At 40.0% G+C, this 19,150-nt stretch overlaps 1 protein-coding gene across 1 annotated transcript in view; it reads right to left on the bottom strand.

Moving 5' to 3' along the window:
- ofcc1 (orofacial cleft 1 candidate 1) overlaps positions 1–19,150 on the bottom strand; it is a 93,265-nt gene that overhangs the window by 12,951 nt on the left and 61,164 nt on the right. The window contains exons 19-21 of the mRNA XM_030756216.1: positions 18,141–18,393; positions 17,672–17,835; positions 10,738–10,897 (exon numbers count right to left, since the gene is read on the bottom strand). Coding sequence (XP_030612076.1) covers positions 10,738–10,897; positions 17,672–17,835; positions 18,141–18,393 — 577 coding nt within the window. The remainder of the gene's footprint in view (positions 1–10,737; positions 10,898–17,671; positions 17,836–18,140; positions 18,394–19,150) is intronic.

Below are 19,150 nucleotides of genomic sequence, written 5' to 3'. Positions count from 1 at the left end.
TTAAAAGAGATTATACGACGCGATAGGATCTCTGACTGCCTGAGATAATCCAGAAAATAAGATATGCATAATTCGCCATTACTAATCTCCTTTGCAGAAAGCCTACTCCCAACCTACAGTAAACAACTCAGATAGCAGCCCATCTTTTTTTTTTTCTACCACACCATGTCTGACTCACCCTGGGCCCTAGGGAGATCACTTTTTCCAGGTTTGTTCTGGAGAATATTGAAGTTTACTTGAAACTTTAACAAAAGATAAAACAGCCTGTGCTACATTTAAATGTCTCTGTGTTTACAGATGACTCATAGTCACAGGTTTCTGCAAGTAAAGGTGATTAAAACCCTGATCAGTGTTGAAATAATGAATCCACCAGGGAATGGCACACAGATAAACCAGCATACATGTGCATCCACTAGCATTAAAACTCTTAAGACCAGGGCGTGAACTACAGGGCTCTTCTAGATAAGACATGAGCTCCACTAAATGTAATTTGTGAAATGCTGCTGCTTTCTAAAATTGATAATAGGCTTCTTTTTCTGACAGTCTTCTATTTTCATTGATCATGGCTATTATTGAGCTATTTCTGATGTATGGCTCATTCACTTATATAGGAATAGCACGCATGCTGTCCTTGCCATGGAACATGGTTTTCATTCTTGCCTGGGTAAAAGAAAATAAATGAGTTGCGTAAATGTATGAACCTTATAGCAGGAATGCTGACAAGCAGGGTGAAGTAGCAAAGTATCAGCAATAAAGTGTACTATTAATGCTGGAATAAGAAGTCTCTCTCTGATAAAGATGCACCGCAGGCAGCAGCTACTTCTCAGCTGTTTTCTTGTTATCCTTATTCTCACTAACAAAACCAATGATAAATGAAGCCATAATCAAGTGTTTAGTAATTATTGTGTCTTCTTTTTTAAGTGAAAAAAAGTGAGCACGGTACGGTCAGGACCATAAGTTATGAACTTCCTAATATTAAGCCTTACCAAGCTCAAACTAATCGTATCACCAGTACTTTGCCAGTTACTCATTCAGATTTTGTGGCATGCCTCCTCATGCTAAACCTTTTGTGGTGGGAAAACACGTTTCCGCGGAAAACACTTTTCAAGATGTCATGTTGAGTTCTCAAAATTTTAGGAGACCAGGCTTCATATTAAGATGCTGCAGACAGATGCCAAAGTTGAGTATTGCCTTTGATATCCAGAATTTGACTTTGGAGTAGCTTCCACCTAATAAAGCCTCGGAGGCTGGAGGTGATAAGTATCCAAGCCAATAACCAAAATGAGAGGTGGGAATAAGTGGTGAGACTTCACACATTCTCACTCGGATACACTAGAACTGCACACACACACACACATACACACACACACACACACACTAAGTTGTCTCTTTAAGCTTATGAGGAAAAAAAAATCTCCAAATGTACTGAAAAAACCCTCCAAATGTCTATCTCTCCTCTGGATGTCATGCGGGGCTGTTAAGAGGCGACACCTGTCACAATCACCAGGACTTCTTCATCCCCTAAGGGCCGCGGGAAGCAGCCAAGGTCAAACTCTTTAAAGGGGGGGGGGGGGGGGTGAAGGGAAGAGAAGTAAGTAACGGCAAACAGTCGCAAAGAATCAGATCTGTCAGATTCAAGCTATAAAACCTCTGTGGAGTCAGAAGCTGTATATACAAGCTTGAATGTATGTTGAGTGTGCATTACATGCAGCATTGCCCCTGTGCGTATGCAAAGTATATCTGCTTGTAGGGTACATGCCCTGTACCATTTCTTCAGCTGATATAATAATCTTCTTTTTCCCCCAATAATGGCATCTCCCTGTGGCATTAATCACTTAAAATGTTTGGTTAAACCACATTCTGCATCGACTTCGCAGATCCGAGCCAGGTGTTTTGGATGCAAAACCTCTTTAACCAATGTAAGATGAGTCCTTCCTAAATTTTTTCCACGTTTGCAGAGCTCCCGCTATAGTCTTTTTCTCACTTTCAAGAGTCCAATTTGTTGTCTTCTGTTTCACATTAGGGGATGGCAAGGCAGCAAAAAAAAAAAAAAAAAAGACTCTTTAAGACACAGTGTTCTGGAGGAGGAAGAAGAAGTCGAGGGAAGGAAGGAAAACGGCCTGAAAGTGGTGAAAACCTGTTGTCAGTTTAACCTCTTCCAGCTGCGTGTGTTTTGACAGCTGACAGGCAAAGCTTCATGTTATGAAGAAATTATAGGAAAAAGCTTTTCCTCACTAATGCTTTCATGAGAGTCGAGTGTCCACAATATTCAAACTCAATGTTTCGGAACAACATCCAAGCATCTTATCTAGATCCTTTTGGTTGACACAGAGGACGAACATAATATAGGCTGCTAACCAAAGGCACTTCCTTGTTTAGACTCCTTCTCTTTTTCACTCTCACATTCCATCTCTTTGAAAGAAAAGCCTGCCCAGGCCCAGGCATTGGTAGATAATGACATCCTCTCCCTGGATTAATTGTAAGGGACACATTAAGCAATGGAGCTGACACTCCCTGTAATTAAACTGTTCACACCGACGAGTTCATACTGGAACACTTTCTCCTTTCTCTCTCTATCTAATGCTGGAACCGCAAGCCTGTTTAGGAATGCAGGGTGTCTATGAGAAAAGGAAGTGCACTGCATTGTGAAATTTAAACCAAAATGAGTAGTTTGTGCTTTCGAACCCTGCGTATAAAACGGTAATGATTTATGGTGAAGGTTCATTTTAACAAAGATACTTTTATTATTTGTGTCCATAAAATCTTGCATGTGAATCAGAAAGGAGCTGAACGTGGTTGATCTTCATCCTTTTTTTTTTTTGCCTCTCCTTTTTTAACCACTGTGCACTACTTTCACACATTACTGCCCAGCAAAGTCCATGACCTTTTCAGGAACACAGGCATGTAGCCTTTGCAGTCATATCTCATATTGCGCTCCCTAATGCTCTGACTGTGGATGCTGTGCTTGCTGCTGTGTCGCTCCTGTCCTTGCCTGTCTGCTCGCTATCGCCTCAGGCCACTGGGGCCCTCAGCACTGTCCACTAAAAAAAGAAGAAAAAAAAAAATCCACTGTAATTGAAGAAGTCTCTCTAATGTGACATGCACACGCAGGCAAGCAGAAAGGTTTGCATGCACACGGTCACACTTATAAATGTGCATGACAGTTCACACACATGCAGATATACTGTGTGTACATGAACAGGTTTGCCTTCATACACATGCAGCCAAGCAAATAAATGCACGTATACACACACACACACACACACACACACACATGCACACTGACCACATTGCTCTTTTGTAGAGGTTATTGGGGGTTGGGAGAACTACTTTGACCCCATACACACACACACACACACACACACACACACACACACACACACTACAGACCAGTAGTTGCCCTCTGACTCTAAAAACCCTTCCTGTGCCAGTGAAGCACTCAGCTCTTCCCCTCCTCTCCTGGGGTTCCTGTGTTGCTGTTATGGGTTCCTTTTGAGGAGCTGAGGGTTCTATTGTTACGTGACAGCGGTTCCTGTGTATCCTGTCATGGCCTACTGCTCCTTCTGTCTGCCTTCCTCTCCAAAGCTTCTTTCTTTACATGAGTCTAGATTTGCATCTCAAGTGGCTCATACTCATTTTACTGTACTGTTTGCACAACACATGATTGATGACTATAAGTGCACAGGTATACACACTTGTAGGTTTTTTGTTATTGTATCGTATTTATTTACTTAAGGGACAAAGATTTTTGTGACTCCTAAATTACAGTGATGCCTCTGAAAATAGTTGATGTATGGTGGGAGAGGTGTGTCTTCTCATAGCTATTGCATTGATTATACAGGTAAATGACACCTTTACATTCTATAACCTAATTTATATTATTTTGTCTGAAAGGTAATCATTTTTCTACATTAACTTTTGCAAAGAGATTAAAACTAAAAATCTATTTTCATCACTTGGTAATTGGTGGAAAAAGTGTGACCCTGATAGTCCTCTGTGGTCAGGGGGCTCACAAAACACGCAGCCTCTGGATTAAAATGGAGAACACATCTCATATGATAAACAGCCAGCCTCCCAGACACAAGTTATCATTACCACTCGAGTCTGTGCTGTTTGACTCTCAACAGGTTTACTCTCCACCAACCACACTGCTGTTGCAAAGCACCTTGGGTGTTCCCAAACTCGCCTGCTGGTAACCCATTACCTAGACATACAGAGACAAACGGCGCAAAGGTACGCAAATGTTGATGCAATCAGGTTGAGAAAACATCTCCAGGGCTATCATGCAAACCCCCTCTCTCCTCCTTCCCCACTTCTTTTAATCTCTCCCTCTCTCCTTCAATTAATACAATGTCACCACCACCACTGGGAAACTTTCCTTTCGGTGAATTAACAGCAACGGGAAAGCTGGTGCTCTACTCTGTCACTGTCATAGCGGTAGCTCCGACAAAACAGTTTGCGTACCTGCTTAAGTATTACAGAAATTAACACCTCCCTTCCAGGTACAGTAATCAAGGGGGTGACGGGAGACAATTAATTAGGTCCATCTGCATCACTGCCTTTACATAATTAATGGGGCTCATTACTGCACCACTAGTATGATGTGGAGCATGCAAGCCCTCTCACTAGCTTGGAGCATTACTGAAAGCACAGGAAAAGTGAAGATTTTTGTTTATTCATTTGAAATGATAGAAATGTGCTTCTAGTTGACTAACGTGTGGTGCTGATTGCAGTCTACCATCAAATTCTGTGAACCTTTTATTAACTTATTCCACGGGTATTAAATGGTAGATAAAAAAGAAGAACATCATCCTGAGTCAAAATACACTCTATATCAGTGGCATTCCAATTGAAGACCATAAGGAACACATTGCTCCCTCTGTCAGCTGTTTTCAATGATTGCATTTATCACAGGAAAAGGAAGATTGTATTTATCCGGGGATGAAATTATAAAGCAGACATTCTGGTATCTTACTCATCCTCTTTGCTTAGTCAGTAGGTTCTACTGTTGACATCTAAACCTGAGAGTAAATTTTAAACCTTCAAGCAACTCAATGGAGCAACTCAGTGGATGAATCTATAATATAAAGTTAATTGGTGAGAAAGTAAAAATGAGATTATGTTTTATGACCACCTTGTGAAAATTACAAGTTTGATAATAATAGGCCATTTGCAGGTTGGTTATTGAATGTGGATTCTTTTTTATTGTTTCATTGCTTGAGGGACATAAAGCATTACAGAGATTTTGCTGAGTATGCCAACACCATCAAGGAATCTAGTTTTAACCTAACTGATTACTTACCTCTCATATTTTTACTCGTTAATGTTAGCCTTGTTTTTTTTTTTTTTCTAAATCTTCCTACCTAACAAAAACAGAAGTAAAATGGAATAAAACAATCTACCCTTTCCAATTGAAATATCACCTTTCAGTTGGCAGGTCGGGTGTTTAAAGATTTTTGGAGAAATTGCCACCTGTTGCTGGGCTCATCCTTGTGCCCTGAAGATAGTTTGTCATGGCTCTGATTTTTAGTTTGGGGTCAGGAGCACCCTTGTTAGTAATGTGTGATCCACAAAGCACTTGCTGCTTTTACGTGGTAAGCTAATTCATTATTTATAAAAAAAAATATCTGTAATAATAATGGAGAAGTCTTCTTTTCACAGCAACTTGTTTTGGTTTTTGCAATAAAGTTTGTAGTACAGGTACAGGCTCAGCAATTCCAGGCATTTACAAATGCTTCCCAGTAAAAATCCCCAATGCAATCGACTGGCATGCCTGAATTAAAACTAGCACTTAATGTTTCTAGGCTTACTAACCAGTGTTTGTTTGCAATGCAATATATTACTGTACTAACGTCAGTAACAATGAAGTTACCAATCAAATCATTATATCATAACTTGCACCACATAAATTCTTCACTTGTCTGGACAATTGGTGGATAGAACAAGAAAGATCAAACATGCCCTTTTTCTATATGTGACTTCAGAAAATGGCATGTTTGTGTGGAGGAAAAACAGTTTAGGGTTCTACTACATTTAAGGAGGGGAGATAGAAGCATTAGTTTAATTAGTTTAATTTAGTTTAATTTAGACAAGAGAGTAACAGTAAAGTGCAACCCCATGCCCAGGCCAGAAACAACTATCCGCTGCTAATAATGTGCTACAAAGTAACAGATTACATTACATTTTTTTTGGCAACACAGTAATGTAATACATTACTGTACTAAATCCAGTAATCCCATTAAAGTTACAATTATATCACTACAAACATCAGATTTACCTTCTTCCTGTGCACCTGTACTACAATCAGCTGAATTACTTTTATTTGCATGAAAGGACAAGTGTGCAACAGCTAAGTGCAAACTGTGTTCAGGACAGAAACAGCTGCATTATGCTGCTAACACAGCTTCCACGCTCTGCAAGCATCTGCAGAGCCTGATCTTCAGCAGGTAACAAAGGCAGTGATGAGCAGTCAGGCTTGCAGCATTATGGCCTCCATTTCTGCCTGTCCCTATTTCTACAGTGGAATCACAGTGGCGATTGCTCTGAAATGTCTTCAATCACTTTGCTTCACATTATCAACTTTCTGTTTGTACTCAAACACCAAAAGGAACATTGCATGTGTGTATCTTCATTTGGATAGGGATTTGTTTCAGTATGTAAGCAAAGTGGGGGACCACTGCTTTGCTGTGTGACTTATTATCTGATTAATTTGTTTGTGATATCTCACAAAAATGACAGGGTGAGCGATGACTTTTGCAGATGTCTAAATAATGTTGAAATGATTGAATAATTTCAAAGACGTTTACAGAAGATGATCTTTACAGTACATCTAAATGGAATCATTTCATTTCATTTCTTTGAGAAAGTCTCAAATCAGAAGCGCTTGTCTCCCTGGTATAACTCACAAACATGCACCTTAAAGCAGACGACCTGTAAGCTGGAGAGGAACTTTGAGAAACGGCAGTAAGCCGAGCTCGGACACGTTCGCCATAGAGAGACAGATAAGTAATTCAACACACCCAAAACTCTGCAAATGCCAAAGATGAAGACCCCTGTTCACTGACACTGGCACTGCTATGTCCGTGACAAGATAACACAAAAACAACTGTGATTGTGTAACATGCACACCTAATGTGTATGCAGTGTGCTTGAACTCTAAAAACTCTAAAATCATTTCATTTCATTTAAAAGTGGGCTACAGTTAGCTGGAGAGATTCTGGGCTACATGACAGCTAGACAGACAGAATATGTCAGGTTACCAAACTTTCACTTTTAAACCAAATTTAACATAATTTTAGCCTAGATTTCTATCCACTATTTAGATGTTTACGTGGAATTACAATCAGCAGAAAATTGTATACATGCCCATCAGTCCTGACTTGTACAGTTCACAAGTAAAAAGCTGATGAGCATTATGTATCTGCTTAAGTATGGATGGGAATGGGAGTCTTCCCCAGGCTGAGAATCTGGAGGTATATCCGTGATGACGCTGTCACTGTGTGAACACTGAGCAACACCCGCCCTTCTGCACATGGACTACACAAAGGTCAAGTGTGTGGTGGTGGCTGTCTGATGAATGCATTGCCTGCTTTCCAGTGGGTGAGGGGGAAAAGGGGAAGTGGCTTGTCAAAGGTTGCCACATTTCAGTAGAGGAGCAATGATAAAATAAAAATCAACATTATTTTCTTTTTATTGCTAAAATGTTTTTGAAGTTTCAGAAGAACTACACAGAAAACTGAAAGCAAAGTGCCTGAACTACTTGAATCACTAAATATAAATGTAGTTGAACTAATTTAACTACATGAGACTAATTATGCCCCAACACTGCATATTGTTAGCTTTGTTTCAGTCCAGCTTCAACACCTCTATAGGTTTATATAGAAGAAGATCTTAGACAATAAAAAACATTCAGAAGTGGCAGAGTTAGGGACATTGGGATATCTGCAGTTCCAGACTGCCTGAGATCTGATTAGTTGAAAATAATCATATGCTGTCTTTTTCAATAACATTATAAATTTAGCTACAAACTCCTGATGTTCCTATGAGTACCTTGTTTTCCTTCTCCTCATCCCTCCTTTCTCTCACTCAGCTAATGAAGGTCTCGTAGCCCACTGTTATTAAAATTACGCCCTTGCCTCTGATATTAATTGGGTCCATAATAAGGAATGCGTCAGATTCATTATTTAATTGCAAGGGCACATTTGGAATACAGTTTCTGAAATGTATTTTTAATGAAAAACACTACATCCTGACCTAATCATATCAACCTTATTCTATCTAATTAAGGATGCAAAAAATCATTAGAGTTGCAAAATATTAGTTTCAGCTCTTTTGGGCTGCTCCTTTCCTCGCCTCCATGAATATATTTTTCCCTGTCTATGATAAATAGTTAATGAGGGAAAAATGACAAAAATTTGCATGTAGTCAAATTAGTCTAATAGGGATATGTCTTTGCTGAGTTAGGAAAGTGACCCTTTTCACAGGAGAAACTGTTACAATAATTATGAAATAATGGCAAGGCCCATCTTATTTTGATGAAAAATGGTCTGCTTGAATAATGTAAAAATGTTAAAATGCAATAACCCTAAATTTTCATCATACCAGAGAATGTGTTAACGTGTTGGCATTTTATCAGTTTAATAATATCAAATTAGGTATAATATGAAGTATGCTGTAATTGTTGCTGTGGAGGGGGGGTGGGGGTGGGGGGTATGCAGTAATGCAAAGATGATTTAGCAGTGCTCCACAACAGGAGGCCATCAGCTGCTAAATGAGGCATTTTCTTAATCACAAACTTTGGGGATGTAATTTCTTTTAAAGTCTCCAAACAACGAAAGGCTCAATTTTCTCCCAATAAACAGGTCCATCACCATCCCATTAGTGGCAGTATAGTCACCTCTCAGAACAGGGGTTGCATTTCATTAAGGCATGAAGACAGATGTAAACCAAAAAAAAAGGACATTAGAAAAAGAAGAGCATTTACACAACAAATTACTGCATCCTGTGAGTTTACCGATATACTGTAAAACCGTTAAAAAACTCTGAGAAGGAAATGTGTTCTTTGTAAGTGGTGCTGATGCAAGCTATAGTCCTCATTTTATTAGCTGAATTTTTTTATAAAATTCTCCATCATGAACACAGTAAGTGCCAGGTAACAGATGCTTACAAAACATCATTTTGAAAAGCTAACAATTTTAGAGACTAATTAATGTCACAATTAATATAGTTAAATACTATGATTAGTGAAGAAAAAAAAAAAAAGATTTTGCATGCTGAACCTGTTGTATGTCCTGTCTTTCGTATCCAAATAAAGTGTAAAAACAGATACAAGTTCTAACGCTACGTCGACACAACAAGCGACAAACTTACAGAACAGCCGAGCGCGGCTGTCTACTTTGTTGCATCGTTCACTGCTGCAGTTTTGTTCTGTCTGTGCCTGCAGGGCTCTGCTGGTTGCTGCTTCACCCTGTTATTACAGGCCCGAAGAAATTCGGGAATGCTCAACTTTGCTTTATCACATGTCACGCCTGTCACAAAGCGACAAGTGTCAGATACGAGATAGCAGTTTCATATTGCCTTTTTCATTGAAAAAAAAAACACTTTTCCACAGTGGTCTGAACACACCATAATGAACACAGTCCTGCTTGTAGTGTAGACTTTGTAAAGACAGGGTTTGACAGGACTTTGATGTATATTCATTCTAATATGACCCTCAAAGTATTTTTTTTGGCTTGGCCCAGCCTGCTCCAGCTCCACTGTAACACAAAATAATGCTTCGTTTCCTAACACTCTGGCCATCTTTCACCACAATCCTCTGCAGTTTCTCATCCCTTAGCCGTATATACTTGTGCGAGAAAAGAGCAAGGGAGTTAATGAACATGGAGAACATCTAGCGATGTGTGCCACTGAAATACCCTACAGAATAAATTAAAGGGGGCTGCAATTTTGATCGCTGCATTCTATTTCCCTTATCTCAACAAGTCACATTTTCAATCACTATGCAAAGATTTTACATCAGGGGTAGGCTTTGTGCTAATACACTGCCCTTTCCTGTGCCATCACCATCGACCTGCACTGAGCTGGGCGGCACGCGACAGCCTCTCCGCCGTGTTAGCGATTTCATGGGGACATGCATTTATTTGAACTGCCCTGGATGACATCAAAATGTCCACACTGAGGGAATGCCCACCACAGCACACACATGCATCCCACTATGTGTGTTGATTGAGCGGTCTCTCTTTAATGAAATATCTTCGAAAATTGGTTTCCACAGACTAATCAGGCTGCCTGTTAGCTGAGTTTCTGTTTTGGTAATTATCTTGTACTAATTAGAACGGAGCTAAAGACCTCTGAGATGAATTCTCAGCTTTCTCAAATGTAACTAAAGAAAATTTAATGATATAAAATGAACGTATTCTATACATCCTCTCATATCTAATATCTTCTTTAAAGTGACCACTGAATGCTAACCCTGTATTATCTTGGCTGCCTTCAAATGTTTCTTTTAGTAGCTCACTGAGCTCACCAAGCCCTACCCTTTCACTGAGCACCTGCATCATGGCAGAAACCTAGATTGGTTACAATCCCTCCCCTTTGCCCAGATTAATTGAAAAGACTTGTATCAGTGAGATTCTAGCCCATCTTAGTCTAACATAACCATTGGCCTAACAAGTCACTATGGATTTAAATACAAGGGCAATTTTTGGAGACAGGAAAGGAGACCAGTGATGTGTTTACCTTGCGCCTCTCTCCATTGAGCCCTCTCCACTGCTCTGCTTTCTTGACAATGTAGCTCAGTTCCTGATTGGACAGCTCACAGTCTTGAGGCAGGAAGTACACCCCCTCTTTGGCTGTGAGTCGCTGAAAGATATCCAGCATGCGGCCATCATTGTGGATTCTGGAAGGTGTGTGGTGAGACAAACACTGATTTAGAAATGTAAGAAAGAGCGCAGATGCATCTTTCCGAAAAACAGACTGTCCAAATTTCAGTCAGCTGACACAAAAACATGAATTTTCAACATAGAATGACACATATAACCACTGCATTCCTGACACACACGAAAAATATGGTTTTGTATCAACATTTCAGTGTTATAATTTTTTTAATTGCTGGTGGCACTTTTGGCATTTTGAATTAATAAAATACTTGTAGGGTCATTTACCACTCATGACTGATAAGAGGCTCTGTCAGCATCCTACAATATGCCTAACAGTGGCATGAGATTTCAAAATGGCAACCTGCTATATGAGCATAGCCTGCCGGCAAAAATAGTAGATATTAAGGAAATACAGAAGGGAATGGGAACTTCCCAACAATCAGGGAATGATGACCAATTTGTCTAGCACAGACCTAGGCATTGTATGGCCCTGGACCACATTTGGCCCTTTGGTTCTCCCTGACCAGCCCATGTGAGGTCAGTGGGATTCAAATGTAAATAATTGGCCTCATTTCAGCTACTAAACAGATGTCAGGTCACATTAATAAAATAAGAATTGATGCAAAATGTGGACTTTTCAACAGAACATGGACTTCTAAGTATTTATTTAATGAAGTCAGAGGTAAAGCCATGTGCTCACTTTGTGTCGAGCATATTGCTGTGTTTAAAGATTACAATTTGAATCGGCATTACAAGATTAAATACACTGAGAAATACAAGAACTGCTAGCAAAGCTGCAAAAGCAACAAAGATTATTTTTTACCCATATTTACACATTAAATATTCTGCTTTTTTTTTTTTTACTGAAATCTTTATTTTTTCCTACATTTACCTAAAAATGCTGTCTACACCTAAACAGCATCTGAAAAGTAAATTAACGATGAAAAACACGAGGCATTATACCTCAAACACAACTGAAATACTCATTTACACCATTTCTACAAACACATATATGTATCAATTTGGGAGTCACTGGCAATTAACCTGCTATACCAGTGATTTATGAGAACATGTTGCTCGTTTCATTGCCACCAAGAACCAATCATATTTTTTCTTAGTTTGTTATTTGGAATATTAATTGTGTTCATTAAATCATGGTCGCCAGCTGTAAACAAGTGCATGTGTGAGAAATGGAGGCTGGAGGATTCTGAACAACTGTTACAGAAGCTTGTAATATGTTGTGTGTAATTAAATTTATAATTTCTGTAATTTCATAGCAACCAACAGATTACTCCCATATATCCTCAATCTATTCCAAGAGCACTTGGAAACACTATCATCTTTATTTACAGATATCTAGAAATACTGATATGAAACATATTTTTGGTTCCAGAATGCAGACATTGAATGTATCTGTGGTTTGCAGAACTGTACAATGCCAACTTTTCCTTCTGACGACTGGGTTGGATGCTCTATAAAAGTCTAATACATCAATTGAAAAAGCAAAAGGAATCAAACAAATTGGCCTGTGAGTGGGAAGTACTTTGTTGACACAAGCTGAGTGCAGAAATGTCTGTGTTTGGCTGGGTGTCTGCGTGGTTGCACAAATATTAATGTGTGGGAGTCAGATCCTGGGATGTTCTTCAGTGGTAATGCTGGGCTTCAAAGATGGCAGATACAGTGGACGTGCTGGTTGCAGATGCGTCTGGAGAGCCCAGCTTGAGTCACAAGAAATTTTTCTGCCCAGCAGAAGGCATATTGATTCATACCTCCACATGAGTACACATCACCAAAATGCTATTTTTTCTTTTTGCCACATGCAGCCAACCCCTAAAAAGAAACACCATGTCTGCAAACAAATGCCTTGGCTGACCATCAAAACCAACAGACCTTGTGCCCTTCCATAGAGATTCTAGCCTGTCAGAGGGTAATCAACTCTCAAATAAAACCAACATCAAGGAGGCAAAGATTTATACAAGAAGCTGGTACGGAGCTTTGAACTCAGCATCATTCCCCATTGCTCCTGGGAGTGGGATGTTTGTAGAATCCTGACCTCAGACACAGGAATAGCATGCATTCATTTTCATCCTACACTTGAATTGTGCTTCTCATTCATTTATGCAGTTTCTCTCTTGGAGGAATTCACCATCTTTGTATCTTTGTGCTTTGCAACAGGCTAATTTCTTTGGTATGAAAAAGCCCTGAATTTAAGTATGTAATTCTTAACCATGTAGGTTGTGACTTGGATGATAAGGTTCATAACAGGTCTTTGTTTAAGTACAGGGGGCACCATAAGGACATATGTACAGCACTTTTACTATGTTATGGAATACATTTTAACAGAACATTGATGTCAGTGGATAAAAAGGGCACTGGGTGAAGCAGCATAGATGCACTAAATATATGATACTACAGATGATTTGACTTTATATCATATACATTTTTATTATCTCATTCAATGGTAGTTCTCAATTTAGTGGCTCCATAGCATAGTGGTTTACACTTTGCCTAAAAAGCAAAAAGATTCCTGATTAAATAGCGGGAGGTGACTCGAATCCCTTTGGGGTTGTGTCAGAAAAGGCATCCAAGGTAGCTCTGCATGTTTGATTTGATTTGATCTGCCAAATCATACATGTGGAATTACCCGCTGTGAATAAGGGAGCAGCCATAAGTAGCTTAAATGGTACACTATGTTGCCAAAAGTATTCAATCATCCATCGAAATCATTGAATTCAGGTGTTGCAGTCACTTCCACGGCCACAGGTGTCTAAAACCAAGCACCTAGGCATGCAGACTCCTTTTCCAAACATTTGTGAAGAATGGGTCGCTCTCGGAAGCCCAAAGAATTCCAGCGTGGTACCGTGATAGATGTCACCTGTCCAACAAATCCAGTCATGAAATTCCTTGCTACTAATTATACCACAGTCAACTGTTAGTGGTATTATAAAAAAGAGAAAGCAGTTGGTAATGACAGCAACTCAATGACAAAGGGGTAGGGCAAAATGAGAGATTGGTGTCAGCGGACGCTGAGGTCACCAACTTTCTGCAGAGTTAATCACTACAGACCTCCAAACTTCACGTGGCCTTCAGATTAGCTGAAGAACAGTGCGTAGAGAGCTTCATGGAATGGGTTTCCATGGCTAAGCAGCTGCATCCAAGCCTTACATCACCAAGTGCAATGCAAAGTGTTGGATGAAGTGGTGTAAAGCACGCCGCCACTGGACTCTGTAGCAGTGAAGACGTGTGCTCTGGAGTGATGAATCACTCTTCTCTGTCTGGCAATCTGAATCTGATGGACCAGTCTGGGTTTTGCGATTGCCAGGAGAACCGTACCTGTCTGACTGCATTGTGTCAAGTGTAAAGTTTGGTGGAGGGGGGGTTATGGTGTGGGAACGTTGTTTTCATGAGTTGGGCCCCTTAGTTCCAGTCAAAGGAACTCTTAATGCTTCAGCATTACAAGACATTTGGGACAATTTGATGCTCCAACTCTGTGGGAACAGTTTGGGGATGGCCCCTTCCTGTTCCAAGACTGCACACCAGTGCACAAAGCAGCTCCATAAAGACATGGATGAGCCAGTTTGGTGTGGAAGAACTTGACTGTCCTGCACAGAGTCCTGACCTCAGCCTGATAGAACACCTTTGGGATGGATTAGAGCGGAGACTGTGAGCCAGGCCCTTATCGTCAGTGTCTAACCTCACGAATGTGCCTCTGTAAGAATGGTAAAAAATTCCCATAAACACTCCTAAACCTATGGAAAGACTTCCCACAAGAGTTGAAGCTGTTACAGCTGCAAAGGGTGGGCTGACATCATATTAAACCCTCTGGGCTAAGAATGGGATGTTACTCAAATTCAATGGCAGACAAGGGAATGCTTTTGGCAGTATAGTGTATTTCTCAATTTGCAGTCCTTATGTATCATTTATTTAAAAGGAAACAAACTAAATTTCACAGAACAGAAGCATTCAGTGTAAACACAGATACCTGCTTATCTTATACCATCAAACACAAACTTTACAAAACATAAGACACAGACATGCAGACTTGGCTAATGAATACTGAATATTCATAAAGAACAAGTAGACACATGCAGTAACTGAAACAAATAATGTAATTATGTAGACATAACTTCACCACTATTATGTGACTCCACTCTTTTCGGTGTTCACAAAGTCTCAAAGAACACAGAGGTATTTTCACACGTATTTTTTCAGGCAGTGAATAAAAGCTTCCTAAATGTAATTAAAAAAGAGGATAACAGTCCATTCTATCTATACATACAGCCTGGAGCATATTTTTGAAATAGGTCACGGTCTGTGTCAGAGCCCCTTCCTTGTAGCCAATAGGAAATTGTAACCCATAAAATTATCAGCCTTGCTTCAGCCTCGTGGCCTACATTCAATACAAACCCATGCGGCTGTTGAGTGGCAGAAGTCATTATTCCCGGCTGCTGTTTTAATATTGTCCATTTAGCCTGATCCCGATAAGCGTCTCGCTTACTGAAATTAGATGGCACCCTCTCCTTGCCCGCCAATCTCAAACTGATTAATTCAATAGGCGTTTTCTTACATTTAAGCTGTTAATGGAATTTGGTCCTATATTAGAGTGAGAGAACACACCTTGAATGAATACTGAGTTACACTATTCGGTCATTTATCACCTGCCTTTCCACACAGTTAGTTCTATATTGAAAAATTCTGTCAAATCAAATTCCTTCTAATGTTAGAGATTATGCAATGTTGGACAGTGTTTGCTTTTCTGGCCATTCTAACTAATCAGCGAGCTTCTAGAAGCTCTATAGATGACATGAGGGCCTAGAAGGAAAAAAAACTACTGAAAACCATCTGAGGTGCTAAATCACAACACAGGCTAGCAACCAAATGCTTCAACATGGCTGACCTCAATCTGCAAGACATGAGTGGAACACACAGTGCATTAAGATAGAGTGTGTGTGTGTGTGTGTTCATCACCATCCGCACGCCGTCCTTTTCAGTATGTATGAAACCTGCAGTGATCCCAACCATGCAAAACATTCAGCCTAATCGAATAAAGGGGGTTACATATACACGCTATATCAAAACACATCTAACTTTTGAATTAGAAATGATTTCCATTTTCCAGTGAATTGCAGCCAATGGTATGTTCAGGCAGTCTAGCTGTGTGGTGCATGCGTATATTTCTGCTTCTGTGTTAAGACGTTTGTGTATGCTTAAACATGTGTGCCTTTGATGCATAATTGCATTTGTTTATTTTATTTTATTATTATTAGTTTTTGCAGACAGAAAGGGGGAATAACTAGTAGATGGAGGGTGGAACAAATAGGACGGTACGGTTTAGACATACTGCATTATTATAACTGGTGCTGTACGATAGCAGGTTGATGAAGGCATGTGCATATCAGAAAATATCTCCTCTCCAGAGCCTGTAGCAGTCTACAGCAATACTAATACAGACCAAACTTGCCCGCAACAGGGTTCAGTCCAGCCCATTGGATGGCCTGATTGTAGAGAAGTCATTAATAATTAAAACATATTTGTGGTATGATGATGCTGGTGATGGTGGAAATGTATAGAAAATTAAATATAGTTCTATATCTAGATTGTGCCCCAGTCCCACGGGCCTCGAAACCACTGGGCGATCCCCTGGCATCCCTGGTGAGTGGTTGCTTGAGCTTGCTGGCAGTCGCTAGTTGAAACTGATTACAAAGAGGCAAAAAGTGCTGCACCAAAAACCTCCTTGCGTTTGCTTTGGTCTCTAGCAGATTGATGCAGCCACCTGTAGTTTGCACGAAAGACAGCAACTTATCTGCAGAGCTACTCCCCTAGTGGTGGTAAAACTGTGAAAGGTGTGATGCAAACTGGAAACAGAAACTGTTCACCTTCAAAGTAAAAGCTGTGCCCTTTGAAATGTGTTGGTTGCAGTGGTAAGGCACAACTTTTACTCTGAAAGTGAACGTTATCCCTTTTCCAGTTTGTGTCATACTTTTTCAAGTTTCACCACCCCTCAGCGAGTAGTTGGCCAGTGTTTGCAGGCAAGTAGCTGTCTTCCATACAGTGACAGGTGGTCGGGGCTAGTGGCCAGATGTAGTTTAGTGGTGTGATTGCCAGTGACCAAAGCAATCATGAAGAGATCTTTGATGCAACACCCACTGTGCGACACATTTCACCTCTCAACAACCAGGAACCTCTAACAACCATTTGTTAACCGGTCAGAGAATACATATTTTTGCCTAACAACTGTTCAGGATCACCAAGTGGTCTGTGCAGCCTGTGTGACTGAAGCCTAAAGAGACGGCTTTCTTATACTTATTTTAATAAATGAAAAGGAGGTAAGGTCTGGAGGATTGAGGGTTGGGGGTTTATTTGTGTGCATGGTTGTGGTGGGGTTGTCATAGATTATACTGCAGTGGTTTTATTGGCACAGCCCACTTGAGATCAGATTGGCCTGTTTGTGCCTCATATAGTAACTTTAGATGGATTTTAATACCACAGAGTAAAATAAAGTTTTGAGATTCAAAACAAAGTTCTTTGTATGCCTTATAGCAAGTTTTACTGTGTCAAATACCTTTATTGTACATATTATGTACTTACAACAGCAACAAATTCACTGTCAAAATATATTAATGATATATTTTTATATACATTTTTTTTAAATCTCTAAAATAAGAAGAAAACTTCCTAACTTATTTAATGCCCTTATTAATTTTTTTATTTTTATTTTAATGTTAAGTGTCAATTGCTTGAATTTTATTTAACTGCTTTCCTGTCACACTTGGTATTCCTACTGTGTGACTCACCTGAGCAGGTACATGGAGAGGATGGTGATGGAAAGCAGAAAAAGGACTGCATAGAGGAAGAGGGTGATGATCACCCCTGCTGCACCTGATTTGTCAGTCTGATAGAAGTGCCAGTAAAGCTTGGCAGCATCACCCACTGGCGTGTCAGGGCTGTAGGAGAGATGCTATGAAGACAAATAATAAAAGAAAAAAAAATCAGCTGACTGTACATATATGACTGTTTCCTTTCCTTGTTTTTTTTTTCCTTTTTAAGATGTTGCCTATGTTTACCTGCAGTAGGAAATGTCCACATCCTTTCAGTCACCCTATATATCTAACCTTCTGCCAAAAAAGACACCCATCCAACCTTGCACATTTTGCTTCTCACCCTCTCTGCGCTCTTTTTTTGTAATCTAAAGTCACTTTGCCAAGATAAAGTGAACTCCTATTTAAAGTGCACAAGTGTCCAAGTTATTTTTAAGTGACTTACCCCGAGGACGGCGTCCACTGCAAAGACTGCCAGGGGGTCGAGGACTGTCCACACTCCCTGAGCCATGATAAACTTTGACGTGAAGGAAGGGAGTGAGCCAAATATCTGTTGACAGCCCCATCTGATCAGAACCAGCAGGAACGTTATTGCGTTCAAGGTCAGGGGACCCACCACCACCATTGCCAGCTCCTCCCGGGTGTGGAGTAAAGAACTCTGGTACACGAGGTCCACCGTGTGTGCGTGGAAGTGGAATCTGGTAAGAAAGGAAAGTGTCAATATGCGTGTACCATATTTAGGCTTGTGATGCTTTGCAGCTCAAGGGCAGCTGGTTCCAGCAATTGCATACACTGTGTTATATCATTTGTGGCTGATTCACTCAAATTGCTTTAATGACATGGATTATAATTGGCTATTGTTTGTTTACTGTTTACTGGAATATTTTTAAAGAAACCCTATTACTGTAATAAAAGACCCTAAAGATGTAAAGGAGACCGAATGGAAGAGTATTAACACCTTTGCCGATACACGACGGAGCTTATCCAAGCCTCCTGTTGTAAGATAAACTCCCCATTTACAGCAAGCCTCATGAGTTTCTTAATCTTCCCATCAGTCAGGAGGAGGTAGAGCCAGTGGTGGGAGAGGAGGGGTCCAGTTTTCTCTCATTAATTTCCATCTGATTTGCTCCAAGAGTCAAGCATCTCTCAGATTCTGTCCATTAATCTGACAGTAGAGGCCCATTGGTGTTTCATCTGAAGCAAATCTCTCAAAAGATTCAAGCCCCAAAAAGCCATTTCAGAGCACAGAGATTACCTCTCGGAATGACCGGTAGAGACTCTGCTGTGTTGTTTTTCATATTTGACATTGTAAGCTTTCACTTTCCAGATAAAATTGTCATTTAAAATCTTAAATGAAAATACAGTATTTTAAATTTCACTCAGTCATCTTGGTCCTACTAATTTTAAGCTTACCAATGCCTACAGTATGTGTGCCGATATGCTTGCTTATAATTC

The sequence above is a fragment of the Archocentrus centrarchus genome, chromosome 20 (genome assembly GCF_007364275.1).
Source record: "Archocentrus centrarchus isolate MPI-CPG fArcCen1 chromosome 20, fArcCen1, whole genome shotgun sequence".
NCBI classification, from domain to species: domain Eukaryota; kingdom Metazoa; phylum Chordata; class Actinopteri; order Cichliformes; family Cichlidae; genus Archocentrus; species Archocentrus centrarchus.
The sequence above is the reverse complement of the archived record's forward strand: the minus strand, read 5'-3'. Positions and strand labels throughout refer to the sequence as shown.